General features: G+C 34.2%; 1 protein-coding gene across 4 annotated transcripts in view; it reads right to left on the reverse strand.

Moving 5' to 3' along the window:
* The window catches only part of LOC136029864 (B-cell receptor CD22-like), a 214,798-nt gene that overhangs the window by 25,284 nt on the left and 174,314 nt on the right, over nucleotides 1-15,200 (reverse strand). For all 4 annotated transcript variants that reach the window (XM_065708323.1, XM_065708322.1, XM_065708321.1 and 1 more), the window contains exon 10: nucleotides 10,427-10,708. In XM_065708323.1, coding sequence (XP_065564395.1) covers nucleotides 10,427-10,708 — 282 coding nt within the window. The remainder of the gene's footprint in view (nucleotides 1-10,426; nucleotides 10,709-15,200) is intronic.

Consider the following 15,200-nt stretch of genomic DNA (forward strand, 5'->3'; position numbering starts at 1 on the left):
AATAAAAACGTTCGTTAAAAATTAAAAGTTCTAGTTGCCTTTTTAAGCAACCAAAAAATTGGAGGGCAACTAGGCCTCCTTCTCCACCCCTTATTTCTCAAAATCGTCTGATCAAAACTAAGAGAAAGCCATTTAGCCAAAAAAAGAATTAATATACAAATTTCATTTTAATAATTTATGTGCGGAGAGCCAAAACCAAACATGCATTAATTCAAAAACGTTCAGAAATTAAATATAAAAAAAACTAATTTTTTTCTGAAAGTAAGGAGCGACATTAAAACTTAAAACGAACAGATATTACTCCGTATATAAAATGGGTTGTCCCCTCCGCAATCCCTCGCTCTTTACGCTAAAGTTTGACTCTTTGCCACAATTCTACTTTTTAAAACAATTAAAAGCTTTAGCGTAAAGAGCGAGGAATTGCGGAGGGGACAACCCATTTTATATACAGAGTAATTTCTGTTCTTTTTAAGTTTTAATGTCGCTCCTTACTTTCAGCTAAAAAAATTAGTTTTTTTTTATTTAATTATGTACAAGCCTGATGAATGATGATGTCGCAATCGTAGGTTGTACCCATATATGACGTGAATGCAATATTTATATGTCTTTTGGAAACAAAGAAACAAATACACAATTTGTCTTTATTGTTTCTATTGTTTGGTAAATGACGACTTATACTTATTGACGACATGACTGCCTGTCCATGGATTATTCTTTATGGTTGATTGTGTTTGGCTATGCTGTTTGACGTATGTGATTGTTTGGATGAGTGGGGTTAAGGCCTCATTCAAGTGCTAGTCTATATTAGTCAGTAATTTAAGAAAACAGTTTTCCTTTTCTCCTTCTGTCTCTTTCATGTTTTTTTTTTTTTTTTTTTTTTTTTTTTTTTTTTTTTTTTTTTTTTTTTTTTTTTTTTTTTTGCATGTTGCATTTGCTGTTGCATTGCATTTCTCTTTTCATGATATATATATATATATATATATATATATATAGTGAGTACTCGCAGAAGTTTTTTAGTTAGTTAGTCATAATTTTGTGAAAAGTTCATAAAAAGCTCATTTCTTGACAACTACAGCTTGGTTTAAGTTTCGTTCAAGTTTACCTTAGAATTCAGATGTTATTGAATTGATAATTATTGCCAATAAAAGTTATTTATATTTTCTAAGCCTGCTGTTGGTTATTCCCCTTTTCCAGTTAGGTTTGGGAAGAGAGTGTTTGGGCAAGTTCACAAATATATATAGAGTGGCCTTTGTTCACTTAATCCCCCACTACCCTCAATTATTATACTAATAATAAACCAATAAATATCATAGCCTTTGCTGCAATCGTTTGGCAAAAGTACATGAAAACAATCCATTTAAGCCTGGAAATAACACAACCATACACAACTCCTGTTTCTACAACAATCCAACAGCGAACCTTGCTGGCTACCTTAACTACAGCAAAGAAATTATCGTACACTTGAGCAATATTTTTAATGCACTTATATTGCATGTCATACAAGGGTATACTACTGCTTTTAACGACTACTGGTACAACTAACAACTCACCGCAGCATTAAGCCACCAGAAGCTAACACAGCTACGCACACTCCTCTTCCATCCCAATCTATTCAAAAACCTCTCTATTTACACCCTCCAGGCAGTTCCTGTTTCATTTAAATCTTTCTGTTGGACACCCAACCGAACCAAAACAGACAATGTTCTTCCCGTTTAGCCCTAGACGGTAGAAAAAAGGACAATCTTTGGCAATTTATCATTCTTCATCCGCAGAACGTGCCCTAGCCATCTCAATTTTCTCTCATTATAGACTAGGAAACGGGATTGGAAGACACTTTTCGCACAGCCTACTTACAATCAGTCAGCCGGTACGTCAGTAAAATTCTTCTATCGACTGTATCAGATGCCTATATGATGCAACCTAAAGAGTTCATAAATAAAAGGATATGATGATTCAAACAGTTACAATTCAGTTAACGCTCAGTTACAACTCAAAGTGTGAAAAAATTTTCACAAAAAATTAGGAAAATTTTTTCCTAAAAGCATGCTGTTTTCAGAGTTAACGCTACAGTTTTTTTTAAATGAAAGTAAGGAGCAAAATTAAAACTTAAAACGAACAGAGATTACTCCGTATATGAAAGGGGTTTTTTCTCCTCAACGGCCCGCTCTTTGGAGTATATTAAACGATTAAAATTTTAATGTTTAAGCTCCCTTTTCAGAGTCAAAAGTTATCGGATGGCAACCAACCCACCCCTCCTCATATCTTTTTCCCCTAATGCATCTGATAAAAGTTTTGAGATTCCACAACCTAACAGAAACCGAGGTTTTACGAAAGGTTTTTACGAAAGGGGTGGTCGTATAAACTTCAGAGGGGACTCATTCGATTGGAAATTGAAAGTATCAATTCCCTTTGTAAGATTCAAAAGGGACTGGGTGGAAAGTAGCTCCTCTCCCCCAACCTGCCCTCTTTTTTCCAAATTCATCCAATTTAATTTCTGATACAGAAAATTTTTGAAAACAGTTCAAAGATCAGATATCAAAATTCTGGGTCAACACAATCCCCAAAAGCCGAGGCAAGTGTTGTAAGTTATATCCTTGGGACATTCAAGGTTTTTATGCAAATTTTTAAAAAATAGTTTAAAGATCAGATATGTCCAATCTTTACCCTCACAAAGCAAATTTATATTATATCAAAAACTTATGGAAGCTGACCCCTGTCCCTCAAAACCCGCTCCTCCTCCTTCTTACATGGACCGATCTAACTCCTGCTCCTCCCTTCATGGCCTAACCCCCCTAAAAACTTATTGACGTAATTTCATTCCATAAATAAGGGATCTGATCCTTGGCCCTCCCTCTATGGCCCGAGTCCCCCCAAAAAACTAATTATCGATTCTTTTTTCCAAAAATCGTGGGAGCTGACCCTTGGCCTTCCCTCCATTCCAGAGCACCCCTTCCAAAGAAAAAAAAATACTTAATAGCAATATTTTATTCCAAAATCATAGGAGCCCTACCACCATGCCCCGATACCTCCCCACCCAAAAACACAACTTATTAACGATATTTTATTCTAATTTTCAGTGATCTGACACATGTGCATCCCTCGACAGCCCCACCACATCCTCCTGATACCAAATAAAACAACATATTAAAGATATTTTATTCCAAAAACCATGGAAGGTTACCCCTGGCCCGACCCGTACCCCACAAAAAAACAATAAGTGACATTTTACTACAAATATCATGGGAGCTGACCCCCTAGCCCTCCCTCGATAGCCCCCCATCTGTCCAAAAAAACAACAACTAGTTAATAATATTTTATTCAAAACATCTTGGCAGCTGACTCTTGGCCCTTCCTCCATGGCCCGATAACCCCTCCCAAGCACACACACACAGAAAGGAAAACTTACTAACGATATTTTATTCCAAAAATCATGGGAGCCCTACCTCCATTTCCCTACACCTCCCGCTCCAAAAGAACAACTTATTAACGAAATCTTATTCCAATAATTATGAGACCTGACCTCTGTCCATCCTTCGATAGCCTCACCCCTTCCCCCTTCTAACAAATAAAACAACATATTAAAGATATTTTACTCCAAAAATCATGGGAGCCGACCCTCCCTCGATACCCCCCCCCCAAAAAAAAGGAACAACAACTAGTTAACAATATTTTATTCAAAAAATGTTGACATCTGACTCCTGGCCCTTCCTTCATGGCACGATCCTCCCCTCCCACACACATACATAGAAAGGAAAACTTATTAACGATATTTTATTCCAAAAATCATGGGAATACAGTTTAATTTTATTAGCTCTTACTAAGAGTTTTCAAGACACCTATTGTTTTCACTTCAAACAAAAGTTTGGCTACTTTCCGTTTCTCTAACGGTAAAAGCATGAAGTCTATTGTGTATTTGGCGCTTTAACGGATTATCCGTTTTAACGGATCATATTACAAATATTTTCTTGTGTAATTTTCACAACATTAAAAATAAAATTGAAATTGCAGTCACAAAAAATCCTGAGCTGATGAGCTTTCAGCAATTAATGTCGTTATATATGGAATATTTAGTTTAATTTCGTAAGTTTTTGCCCAGAATTTTTTCAATAGGGAATTTGAAAAACTTGAAACTTGGCAATCAAAAACGAACAGGAACTAATTAAAAAAAAAAAACTTTTCAAAACCGATGTTTTTCAAAGAAATGTGACGGCCATATTAAACTTAGGATAAGGAGAAACAGAAAATTACGATAGCTCAAAGTAGAAAAGACGATAAATTACTACTAAAGAATATATGAAACCCAAAACGAACAGAAATAAATCAAACAACTGTAGCAAATAAACATATAATAGGTGATATAAATGAATCCATAAAACTTAAAACGAGTGAGACTTAAATTGAATATGCAAATCATGCTTGAAAAACACAAAACTCACTAGAAACAAGAGTTTGGTTATTGCTTCCTTCTCTCAGAGTAAAAGTTTAAAACCTACTGCGTCATTGGCACTTTACCGAAAACAAATTATATTACAAATATTTCCTTTTGTACTTATTACAACATTGAAAACAAAAATAAAAATTACAGTAAAATAAAATTTGGAACTGACGAAGTTTCAGCAATTAATGTTATTATATGTCAAATATTTAGTTTAATTTCATTAGTTTTTACAAGGTTGTTCAAGAAAAATATAGTTTCACTACAAGCAAGTGTTTGGATACTCCCCGTTCCCTAACTGTAAAAGTCTAAAGTCTACTGTGTCATCGGCGCTTTACCTAAAACGAATTATATTTCAAATATTTTCTTTTCCAGTTATTACTGCATTGAAAATGAAAATAAAATTACAGTGTAACAAAATCTTGAACTGATGATATTTCAACAATTAATGCCATTATATATCAAATATTAAGTTCTTATTTTATTTGAACTTTCCAAGACTGTTCAAAATACGTATAGTTTTCAGTAAAGCGCCGATGACGCAGTTGATTTTAGACTTCCTGTGATAGAAATGGGCAATACCCAAAATCTTGTTCTAGCGATTTTGTTCGGTTGAGGTTTGATTTGCTTATTAAGTTTCGGTTTCACTCGTTTAAGATTTATTTATTCATTAATGTTTTTTTTTTATTATTGTTTAATTAATTTTTGTTCGTTTTGGATTTCGCTTATACTTTAATATCAAAGCATTTAGGTTTGTTTTAAGCTTGATTTGCATATTAAAATTAAGCTTTACTCTTCTTAAAATTTATTTATTCGTTTATATTAGTACCTGTTGTATGTTTGTTTGCTATGATTGTTTATTTAATTTCTGTTCATTTTGGGTTTCATTTATTCTTTAGCAGTAATTTTTGGCCTTTTTATTTTTGGTTATTACAGTTTTCTTTTTCTTCTGATCTCAAGTTTAATATGGCCTTCACTTTTATTTGAAAACATTCTTTTTCGGAAAGTTTTTTTTTCAATTAATCCCATAAAATGAACCTACATCATCTCATAGTGTAATAGATATCATCATGCTAAAAAGTCTACTTTCTGCTGAAATCAAGATAATTCCATTATAATTAATATAATTGCTTTATCAATTACTACAATCAAAATACTACTAGCAGACTCTTTTCAGAGCAAGTGTTTTAGTTTTATTAAGCACTATAATAATGAAATTTTGTACGTTTTTTTTGTGTGAGATGCTTTGATTTGATTATTACTTAGATTATCAAAACGTTTTAGGTAAAAGACACCTTAATGTATATGCAAAGTAGTTTAACATTTAGGTAATTTGAATAATTGTCCGATGTTCCATGAAAAACTTCACATAGGTAAATTACAGGTATAATTGACCTAGAGGTGGTTTAATTACGGAACGCCTTTACTAGAAATTTTCTTTTTTAATTGAGATGTGATAATATATATATTTGTATAAAAACTTGAATTGTGAACTTAAGTAACGTGGCAATTATCCATGAATCTTTTCGATTTTCGTATTTTAAAGTTTGGGCTTTACTTGCGAGACAGAGGAGACACTTGGTCCCCTAGGCTGTGGATTTATTGGACTCAGAATGTTTTCCATCAGTTGAAAGGAATCAACTGATTCATCAGTTGAAATAACTTGAAATTGAAAGGAATGAAATAATTTAGGAGTTTCTATAATTAATATCCCAGGAATGACTAAGGAGTTCAGAATCGACCTTTCAGTGAGTATTTAATGGAGATTGAGTAGGGGAATTGTGAAATGGGATTGGAGAAATATGGAAGGCTAGTAGGGTTATTAATTTTCTTGTCTCCGTGCTAACAAAAGCGTGCACCCTATTAACAGAAAAGGTAAAAATGAGAATAAAAATCATTTTTACCAGTCGATATGGCTAAACATTCTAAGGACTTGCTTAGTTAATCATCTTGACTGTCTTATGAATACATTTTGTCGCATAGCTCTCGTGCGATCTTAGAATATATTTTTTACCCCTCTCATCCTCTTGAGGAGAGAAGGTAGGTACGTAGGGGTTAAATACTTTCTTCAACCAAACTGACTTTCCATTTACAGAGTTTAACAAATTTATATGTAGAGAAAACGGATATAGTATTTAAAACAAAGCAGAGGACAAAAAAGCAACAAAATTTAAATGATAAAGATATCCAAATATTTCAACTTCACGTACGGAAAAAAAGAATCAAGGTAAATTGAACACAACACATAAAAAAGGAAAACAAAAAATAAAACAATAGACTCACAAGTTAATTTCTTCAAACATCATCATGCAAATACAACGAATACGCACAAAAGAATACCAAGTTTGGTTCTTTCTGGCACAGTTTGAGCCTGGTAATGAGACTACCAAATTCACTATGTTTGTTCAAACTCCTATGGTAATTAAAACTACCCAATATCTTTCTATTTTGCATATTGGTGCTATTTGCATGGTGATGGGGGACAATGCTCTGTCCACTAACTCAAAAAGGACAGTAACAAGTCGGTTAGGACCTGGGAAATTATCTGGTGCATTTTTGGCAATAGAAGTGTTGATTTAAATATAATGGAATCCTCTAGTTTTAAGGAAAGTATTAATGAAGTGGCGAATTTTTTTCCCAGATTAATACGAAAGCACAAACACTAATGTGGAAAGTGACAACTGATTGTGCTTATGAGCACACTAGTTTGCTGCTGAGGCGAAACGGCAACCGAGAAATAACTGATTGTTTGCAGAAATGGTAAAGGCAGGTATAAAGATGATAAATTTCTGAGTGCATAGAAAAAGTCTAAAATTATACTTGTGATTAAAGGCTGTGATCGTGATTATTATTATAACTAAAATCTATAATATGTTTTACTAATATTATCTAGGATTCTTGAACAAAATAATTTAAAATAACATTGAGCCTTTTCTATGAATAAAAAATGAATTACTTTTACAAGAGCCAATTTGATTTTAGAAAAGGCTATTCAGCAAAAAAAAGTGTTAAGTTTTAAGAACTAATACGAATGATGGTTTGGACAATAAGCTGAAGGTTACTACCATATTTCTAGGCATCTTGGCCCAGTTTATATGGCGGATTTTCAAATTTCAATGAGTAAACTAGATAATTATAGGGCCGAAGGAGGGGTGATAGCCTAATATTTGTAGAAAAGGTATTTGTATAAAAAAAAAATGGTAAATTATCAAACCTTAATAATGTTAGGTGTTGGGTCCCCCAGGGGTGAAATGTTTGTGGTTGTTTTTAGTATATACAATGAAATCAATGGTAATAATTTTGCTTCTAAACCCTGTTAAGTGTTAATACTTTATGCGCATCATGACTCGTTTATTGTAATAGATCCGAAAAAAAATTGTTGGGTGGATTATCTGGGTACAGAACAAAAGTTGAAGAGTTGTTAGATGTCAACATATTGAACTAAATTGTAAGAAATTTAGCCTTTATTAAGCTTGCTCGCTGTATATATCCTTGGTTAAAGGAGATAAATATTGGTAGTAAAGTTATGATCTGTAAGAATCAAGGGGGAGTGGGAGGGGGCTCGTTCGACTGGAAATCGGAAGTTATTGTGCCCTTTTAAGAGTCAAAAGTGATCGATGGGCAACTACCCCACCCCAAACACCGTCGTTTCCCAAATGCATCTAATCAAAATTTTGAGACAGCCAATTGGTTCAAAATAGTCCCAAATTAGATAGCAAAAATTCATGGATCGACAAAACTCCCAAATTTTAAGATAGTCATTTTGCTCAGATTAGTCCAAAGATCATACAACTATGCCCCCAGGGTTAACACAATTCCCGAGAGCTCGGGGACAAGTGTTGAAAGTTTTGCCTCAAAGTTTTGAAAGTTTTGAACATAGATGGTTCTTATGGAAGGGATCACCTTATAAGCTAGTTTCCCAGAGCCGGGGGGGGGGGGGGTAGATGTTGTTGGTTTTGCCTCGGGAAAATAGATAGTTTATATGGAATGGATGGTCATATAACCATTTTAGGAGGCTCATTTGAAAGAAAATCAAAATTTTTTATTGAATTTTAATTTATTGAAGCCATTTTGTTCAAAATACTCCAAAGATTATATAACAATGCTTCTGGGGTTGACGCAGCCCCCCAGAGCCCAGCGGTAAGAATTTTAAGTTGTCCCATCGGGGCATATAAGTTTTTTTATGGAAGAAGTGGTCACATTAATTATCACACTTGCAGGGGAGCTCACACACACTCACACTCACTCACACTCATTCATACTCACTCAGACTCACACTAACTAACTCACTCACACTCACACTCACTGACTCACACACACTCATATTCGGAAGTATTGACCCTCTAAAACTTTAACTTGCATTTGAATGCAAACATCTTAAAATTTTAATTGCGCAAAACTTTATGTGTTTGGAATGAAGTCATAAAAATTCACCAGCCTTAGACCCACTCCCCCCAAAAAAGGACTTTGGAAGATAATCTTTTGGAGCTGGAAGAAATTTGAAACTTTCAAGGGATTTTGAGGCAATTATTAAATGCATCTAAATACACTAATTAGAACTAATTAATAAGAAACAGATATTTTAAATCACATATTTGAGTCTTTGTTATGAGAATGTGTGTGAACGGAGAGATGATTAAAAGATGACATAGCTAATGAGGCTTTCACAGCACGAATGGAAATTTCCATGTCTAGTGATAAAGTTATGTTGCATTTAGTAAAACCTTTCACACTTAAAACTGCCTCTCACACTAGACTAATCAAAGTTATCGTCACTTTCACAAACAAACTTTGCAAATAATCATTATATTTGTAAGAAATCATTATGCCTGGAATAGAGTTGAGCTACTGAATCTCCAGCCGAAATATTCATTTTAGGTTATTGCAGCAGAACGCCTTGTCGTGAAAAGACGCCGTTGAAGGATTTCTCGGAAACGTTTTTGAATTTATGTCTAAGAAATATGAGTTTCTTATCTGTAAATGTTGACACATTACCATAACGTGGCATAGAATCGTCAAATGCAAAATTCTATGCAGAGTTTGAATTCAATTGGCACTTCCACAGATCGGGACAAAATTAGATCCTAAAGACCGCATAATTTACATAAAGAGGTAATTCATTTGCATATCAAAGGTTCTATGGCATAGTGTAAAAGCCTCACTAGGCAACACAGAGTAATTTCTAATATTTCAGTAGAGAGATTTCTAACCATCGCTACCATTATCAGCAAGCTCAATTTACAAAAATAAAATTATTCTAAAATGATGTGACCGTCCTACATCAAAATTTGTAAAAATTTAAAAACTGGTAACAATTGTAATTACAAATCCTTTTGTTAGGTTTCCAAGGATCTGGTACATAGTTGTATTTTTATGGCTTGATTGACATACTACTGAACCTGCCTGATCAAGTTAAAAAAATCCGGAATATGGAGCATTTCTCATGTAAGGATGCCACACTTTTTTTCCAAAAATAAGGTCAAATTCAGAGCATAACGTATGCAGTTTTGATGTCAGAAACATTTCTAATCTGAAAGTTTCCCCACGGGCCGCTGTTCGGTTGCAGGTATTATACACGATAAAACAATAATGAAAAATTAGAACATATGTATGCAAGACTATTGTTCATTCAAAGTGTGACTTTTAAAATTACCATCAACACACTATTTGATTCTAAATAAAAAAAAAAGGATAAAGATCCTTCAAAGCCAGTCCTGGCACATAGGGTTTTTAACGACGCTGGAGTTTCTTGCTCATTTTACAGAATAAATAGCAAGCTTGTCGAGCAAGTCGATTTGTCGATTTCAGAAACCTCTCTCAAGTGAATACGCTACTACGCTCTGTTCTTCATTGGCTCGCATGTCACAAAATGTGACGCACATAAAAAACAAGAATGTATCTTTGCAAGACTATTTGTTCAGTCAGTTTGTGACTCTCAAGATTACCAAGACAAACATATAAAATAAATACTATTTCTCAGGATCATACTACCTTCATAAAAGACATGGAAAACACAGGGCACCTTCTGTTTTCCTATCTCATTGGTTGCCAAGGAAAGAAAAGTTTCTGTATATCCGAATTCAAGAGGATTTACCACTATCTTGCTGGTGTTACCAAACTGCTGTGACTTTTCCTGTTTTTTACTAGTCGAATTTCTAATCCACATGAAGCTCATAGGTTCGGGGTGTGCATATACTTCTGAATTGATCAATAAAGGAGACGGATTTTCGATTTTTACTATTTTCGGAGTGCCGAATGCGCAATAAGGTTCGTCTGAAATACACAAAAAGCCATATTTACACTTTTATATTACAGCAATTGTCAAGTTCTAATAAAAAACTAAAACAATTGAAATAAAGCGAGAAAAGGTGCAAAAACAGTTATTTAATTTTAAGGTATAAAAAAAACGAAAAAGAGATCACATTATTGTAGGCCTATCTTTGTGGTAAAAAATCTGCTTCAGTTTAACTACCGCTGTAACCACTATTTCCTCTATAGATGCTTAGTAGGACATACTTTTTCAAAAATAATAAAGGAAAAAGCCTATGGTTTTTCTTAGTTGGAATAGTAAAAAGACGAACTAAAGGAAATTAGGCATGGAATTAAGTCAAATATGGCACCATATCCCAGAAAAGCAACTTTTCAAAAATGTTATTGTGTTATGCTGTCTTTTCAATAGACAAATGTGTTGCATCATTATGCATATGATGATTTCTTTTAGTATTAAATAAAAAAAAACAAGTGTTTTTACCTGAAAGTAAGGAGCAAAACTAAAACTTAAAACTAACAGAAATTATTCCTTATATAAAAGGATCTGTCCCCTCCTCAACACCCCGCTCTGTACGCTAAAGTTTTTATTGTTTTAAAAAATAGAGTGGTGAGAAAGAATCAAACTTTAACATGAAGACCGGGGCTTTGAGGAGGGACAAACCCTTTAATACACGGAATAATTTCTGCTCATTTTAAGTTTTAATGTCGCTCCTTACTTTTATTTAGAAAAACTTAATTTTTCACTAAATTTCTGAAAGCTTTTGAATTAATGCAGACTTTGATTTTGGCTCACAGTACATGATTAATTAAAACGAAATTTGCATATTAATTATATTTTTTTTTTGGCCTATATGACTCTCTGAAAATTTTGATCGGATTATTTTAAGAAAAAAGGGGTGAGGGAGGGGGCCCAGTTGCCCTCAAATTTTTTGGTTATTTAAATAGGCTACTAGAGCTTTTAATTTTATTCATGAACGTTTTTATTAGTAATAAATATACGTTCCTTACGAAGTAATGTACATAACGAACTTCTTTATTCGTGTAATTTCTCACATATAAGAGGGGGTTCGCCCCCTCGACAGTACCTCACTCTTTACGCTAAAGTTCAAATTTTGTTTCAATTCTTTAGGAATGGCCGCTGAATCACAAAGGCAAATTAATTAGAATAGATAGCTCTTTTGAAATTACTAAAAATACTTTATCGTAAAAAGCGAAGTATTGAAGAGGAGACGAACCCTCATACACGTAATAATTTCTGTTCATTTTAAGTTCTAATGTTGCTCCTTACCTTTAGTTGAAAAACTTGTTTTTTTTATTTAATTTCTCATTGTTTTTTTTTAAAAATAATGATGAAAATCTAGCGCCCCTTCAGAAAAATTATCTTTCCCCATGGTAAATTCCTTCATTGAAATTTCCTCCCACGCAACTCCCTTTCCCTGAAACCCGTCCCCAACAAAAAATCCACCCTGAAAATGTTTGTTTGCTTCCCAATAGACAATGCATTACGTAAAGAATGGGCAAAGTTCATAAATTGCTGCCCTTCCCCGGGGACTATGGGGGATTAAGTTGTCCTCAAAGATATAGTTACTGAATTTTCGACATTGCTGAACACAATGGCTATCTAAACATTTTAATCCTGTGACTTTAGGAAAAATGAGCGTGGAAGGGAGCCTAGTTGCCTTCAAACTTTTTTGTAACTAAAAAACAGGCACTAGAATTCATAATTTCTGTTAGAATGAGCCCTCTTGCGACATTATAAGACCACTGGGTAAATACGATTGCCATTCGAAAAAAAAACATATAAAACAACAAATAAACAGGCATCCGTTATCTTTCTTCTGGCGAATAATATAAAATTCGACATTTTTGCAGATAGGAGCTTGAAACCTTTATAGTAGGGTTCTCTGATATGCTGAATTTAATGGTGCGATTTTCGTTAAGATTCTATGACTTTTAGTGGGTGTTTCCCCCTTTTATCGAAAATAAGGCAAATTTTCTCAGGCTCTTAACTTTAGGTAAGTAAGACTAAACTTGATGAAACCTATATATTTAAAATCATCATACAAATCTTGTTCTTGTGGAGTATTTATTGGTATCAAAACTCCGTTTTTTTTTAGTGTCGGTTACTACTGAGCCGGTTCACTCCTTAATAACAGTTCATTACCACAAACTCTTGATTGCGATTACTATGGGCTAGAGTTTATCCTTTACTGTAATTGCAATTTATATAATAATTTTAGAGATTCCAAACTGAGGTTATTTCTTTTGTAGCGTCATTTCAATGGAATCGTTCTATAACAAAGTAAACAAAGTAATTAATATCTTACCATTACTAATATCAGCCACGATTATTTTTCTTTGCAATCGTGCACCGATCGAAGGTACAATGACCAAATTGCAATCGTGCAATAACCAAAGGTACTAGATGTAGCAATTTTCTTTAAAATGAGCCCTTAGACAGCTCTCTATGATGTTCCAGTGCCCATCTATCAGCGGTGAAGAAAAAAAAAGATGCTGTCGATGCCGGATTTCGTGGTTTCAGCCACTTTCCTTGTTTTTCAAGACAATTAATTGCCTTTGTTGTTAAAGCGGTCAAAGCGGTTGAATGGTGTACTTTTTGCTTTGACCTGACATTAATTTTAGGGATTTCAGGCTACTTTTTGTTACTAGGGGACCTGTTTGCCTTTTACAAGGTTGCAGCTACCACTGCAATTTCGAATACTCCAAGTCTGCAAAGTCTTTTTCCAAGACAATGATTTAATTTACCACCAAGTGTCTAGGGTCTGGATTAATTTCAGCGGATATAGCAAATCAACTTTTACGTCTAAATTGGCCATGGGTTAAGATAAAGTAGGTTATCGCTGAGCAGTACTGGGTCATTTTGTCCTCCACCAAATTTTTATCGAGACTCTGATGGTTAAATTAACTTATTAAATCTTGCTGCGACACAAGCATAAAATCAAGGAATGTTTTAGAAATACACATTCGCAGGGAAGAGTAAAATGGGTTTTCACATGAATAAGTGAGAGGGAGACTAGTTAATCAAACAGTTCGTGGTAACGAACTGTAGTAAGGAGCGACCCGGCTCAATAGTAACCGAAACTCTAAAAAATAGAATTTTGATACCAATAGTTACATCAAAAGAATCGCATTTTAATGCTGATTTTAAATATATAGGTTTCATCAAGACCAGATATACCCATCAAAAGGTACGATCCTGAAAAAATTTGCCTCATTCTAGAAAATAGGGGGAAACACCCCCTAAAAGTCATACAATGTTGACGAAAATCACCCCATCAGATTCAGTGTATCAGAGAACCTTGTTGTAGAAGTTTTAAGCTCTTATCTAGAAAAATGTGGAATTTCGCATTTTTTTGCCAGAAGACAGATCACGGATGCGCGTTAATTGTTTTTTTGGTTTTTTCGTTTGTTTTTCCCCCAGGGGTGGCCGTATCGACTGAGTGGTCCTAGAATGCCACGACAGGGCTCATTTTAATGGAAATTAAAAGTTCTGGTACCCTTTTTAATTGACCAAAAAACTGGAGGGCACCTAGGCCCCCTCCCACGCTCTTTTTTCCCAAAAGTCACCGGATCAAAATTCTGAGATACCCATTCTATTCACCATAGTCGAAAAACCTATTAACTATGTCTTTAGGGACGACTTACTCCCCCGCAGTCCCCGTGGGAGGGGCTGCAAGTTACAAACTTTGACCTGTGTTTACATATAGTAATGGTTACTGGGAAGTGTACAGACGTTTTCAGGGGAGTTTTTTGGTTTAGGGGGGAGATTTGAGGGGGGTTACGTGGGAGGGTGTTTCCACGGAGAAACTTCTTATGAGGGAAGGAAATTTCAATAAAGGGGGCGCAAGATTTTCTAGCATTATTTGAAAAAATGAAAGTAAGTTTTTTCTACTGAAAGTAAGGAGGAGCATTAAAACTTAAAACGAACAAAAATTATTACGCATATGAGGGGTTTACCTCCTCGTTATACCTCACTCTTTACGTTAAAGTATTATTAGTAATTTCAACTATTTATTCTACGGCCTTTGTGATTCAGAGGTCATTCTTAAGGAATTGGGACAAAATTTAAGCTTTAGTGTAAAGAGCGAGGTATCGACGAGGATTGAGCCCCCTCATATACGCAATAAAAACATACGAATATAGAAGTTGGTTACGTAAGTTACGTATATTCTTTACCAATGAAAACGTTTGTAAAAAATTAAAAGTTCTAGTTGCCTTTTTAAGTAATCAAAAAATTGGAGGGCAACTAGGCCTCCTCCCTCGCTCCTTTTTTCTCAAAATCTTCCGATTAATTGCAATTAATTAATATGCAAATTTTGTTTTAATTATTTATGTGCATAGAGCCAAGATCAAAACAAGCATTAATTCAAAAACGTCCAGAAATTAAATAAAAAAACAATTTTTTTTTAATTGAAAGTAAGGAGCAACATTAAAACTTAAAACGAACAGAAATTACTCTGTATATGAAAGGGGC

This window comes from Artemia franciscana, chromosome 8, assembly GCF_032884065.1.
Source record: "Artemia franciscana chromosome 8, ASM3288406v1, whole genome shotgun sequence".
NCBI lineage: Eukaryota > Metazoa > Arthropoda > Branchiopoda > Anostraca > Artemiidae > Artemia > Artemia franciscana.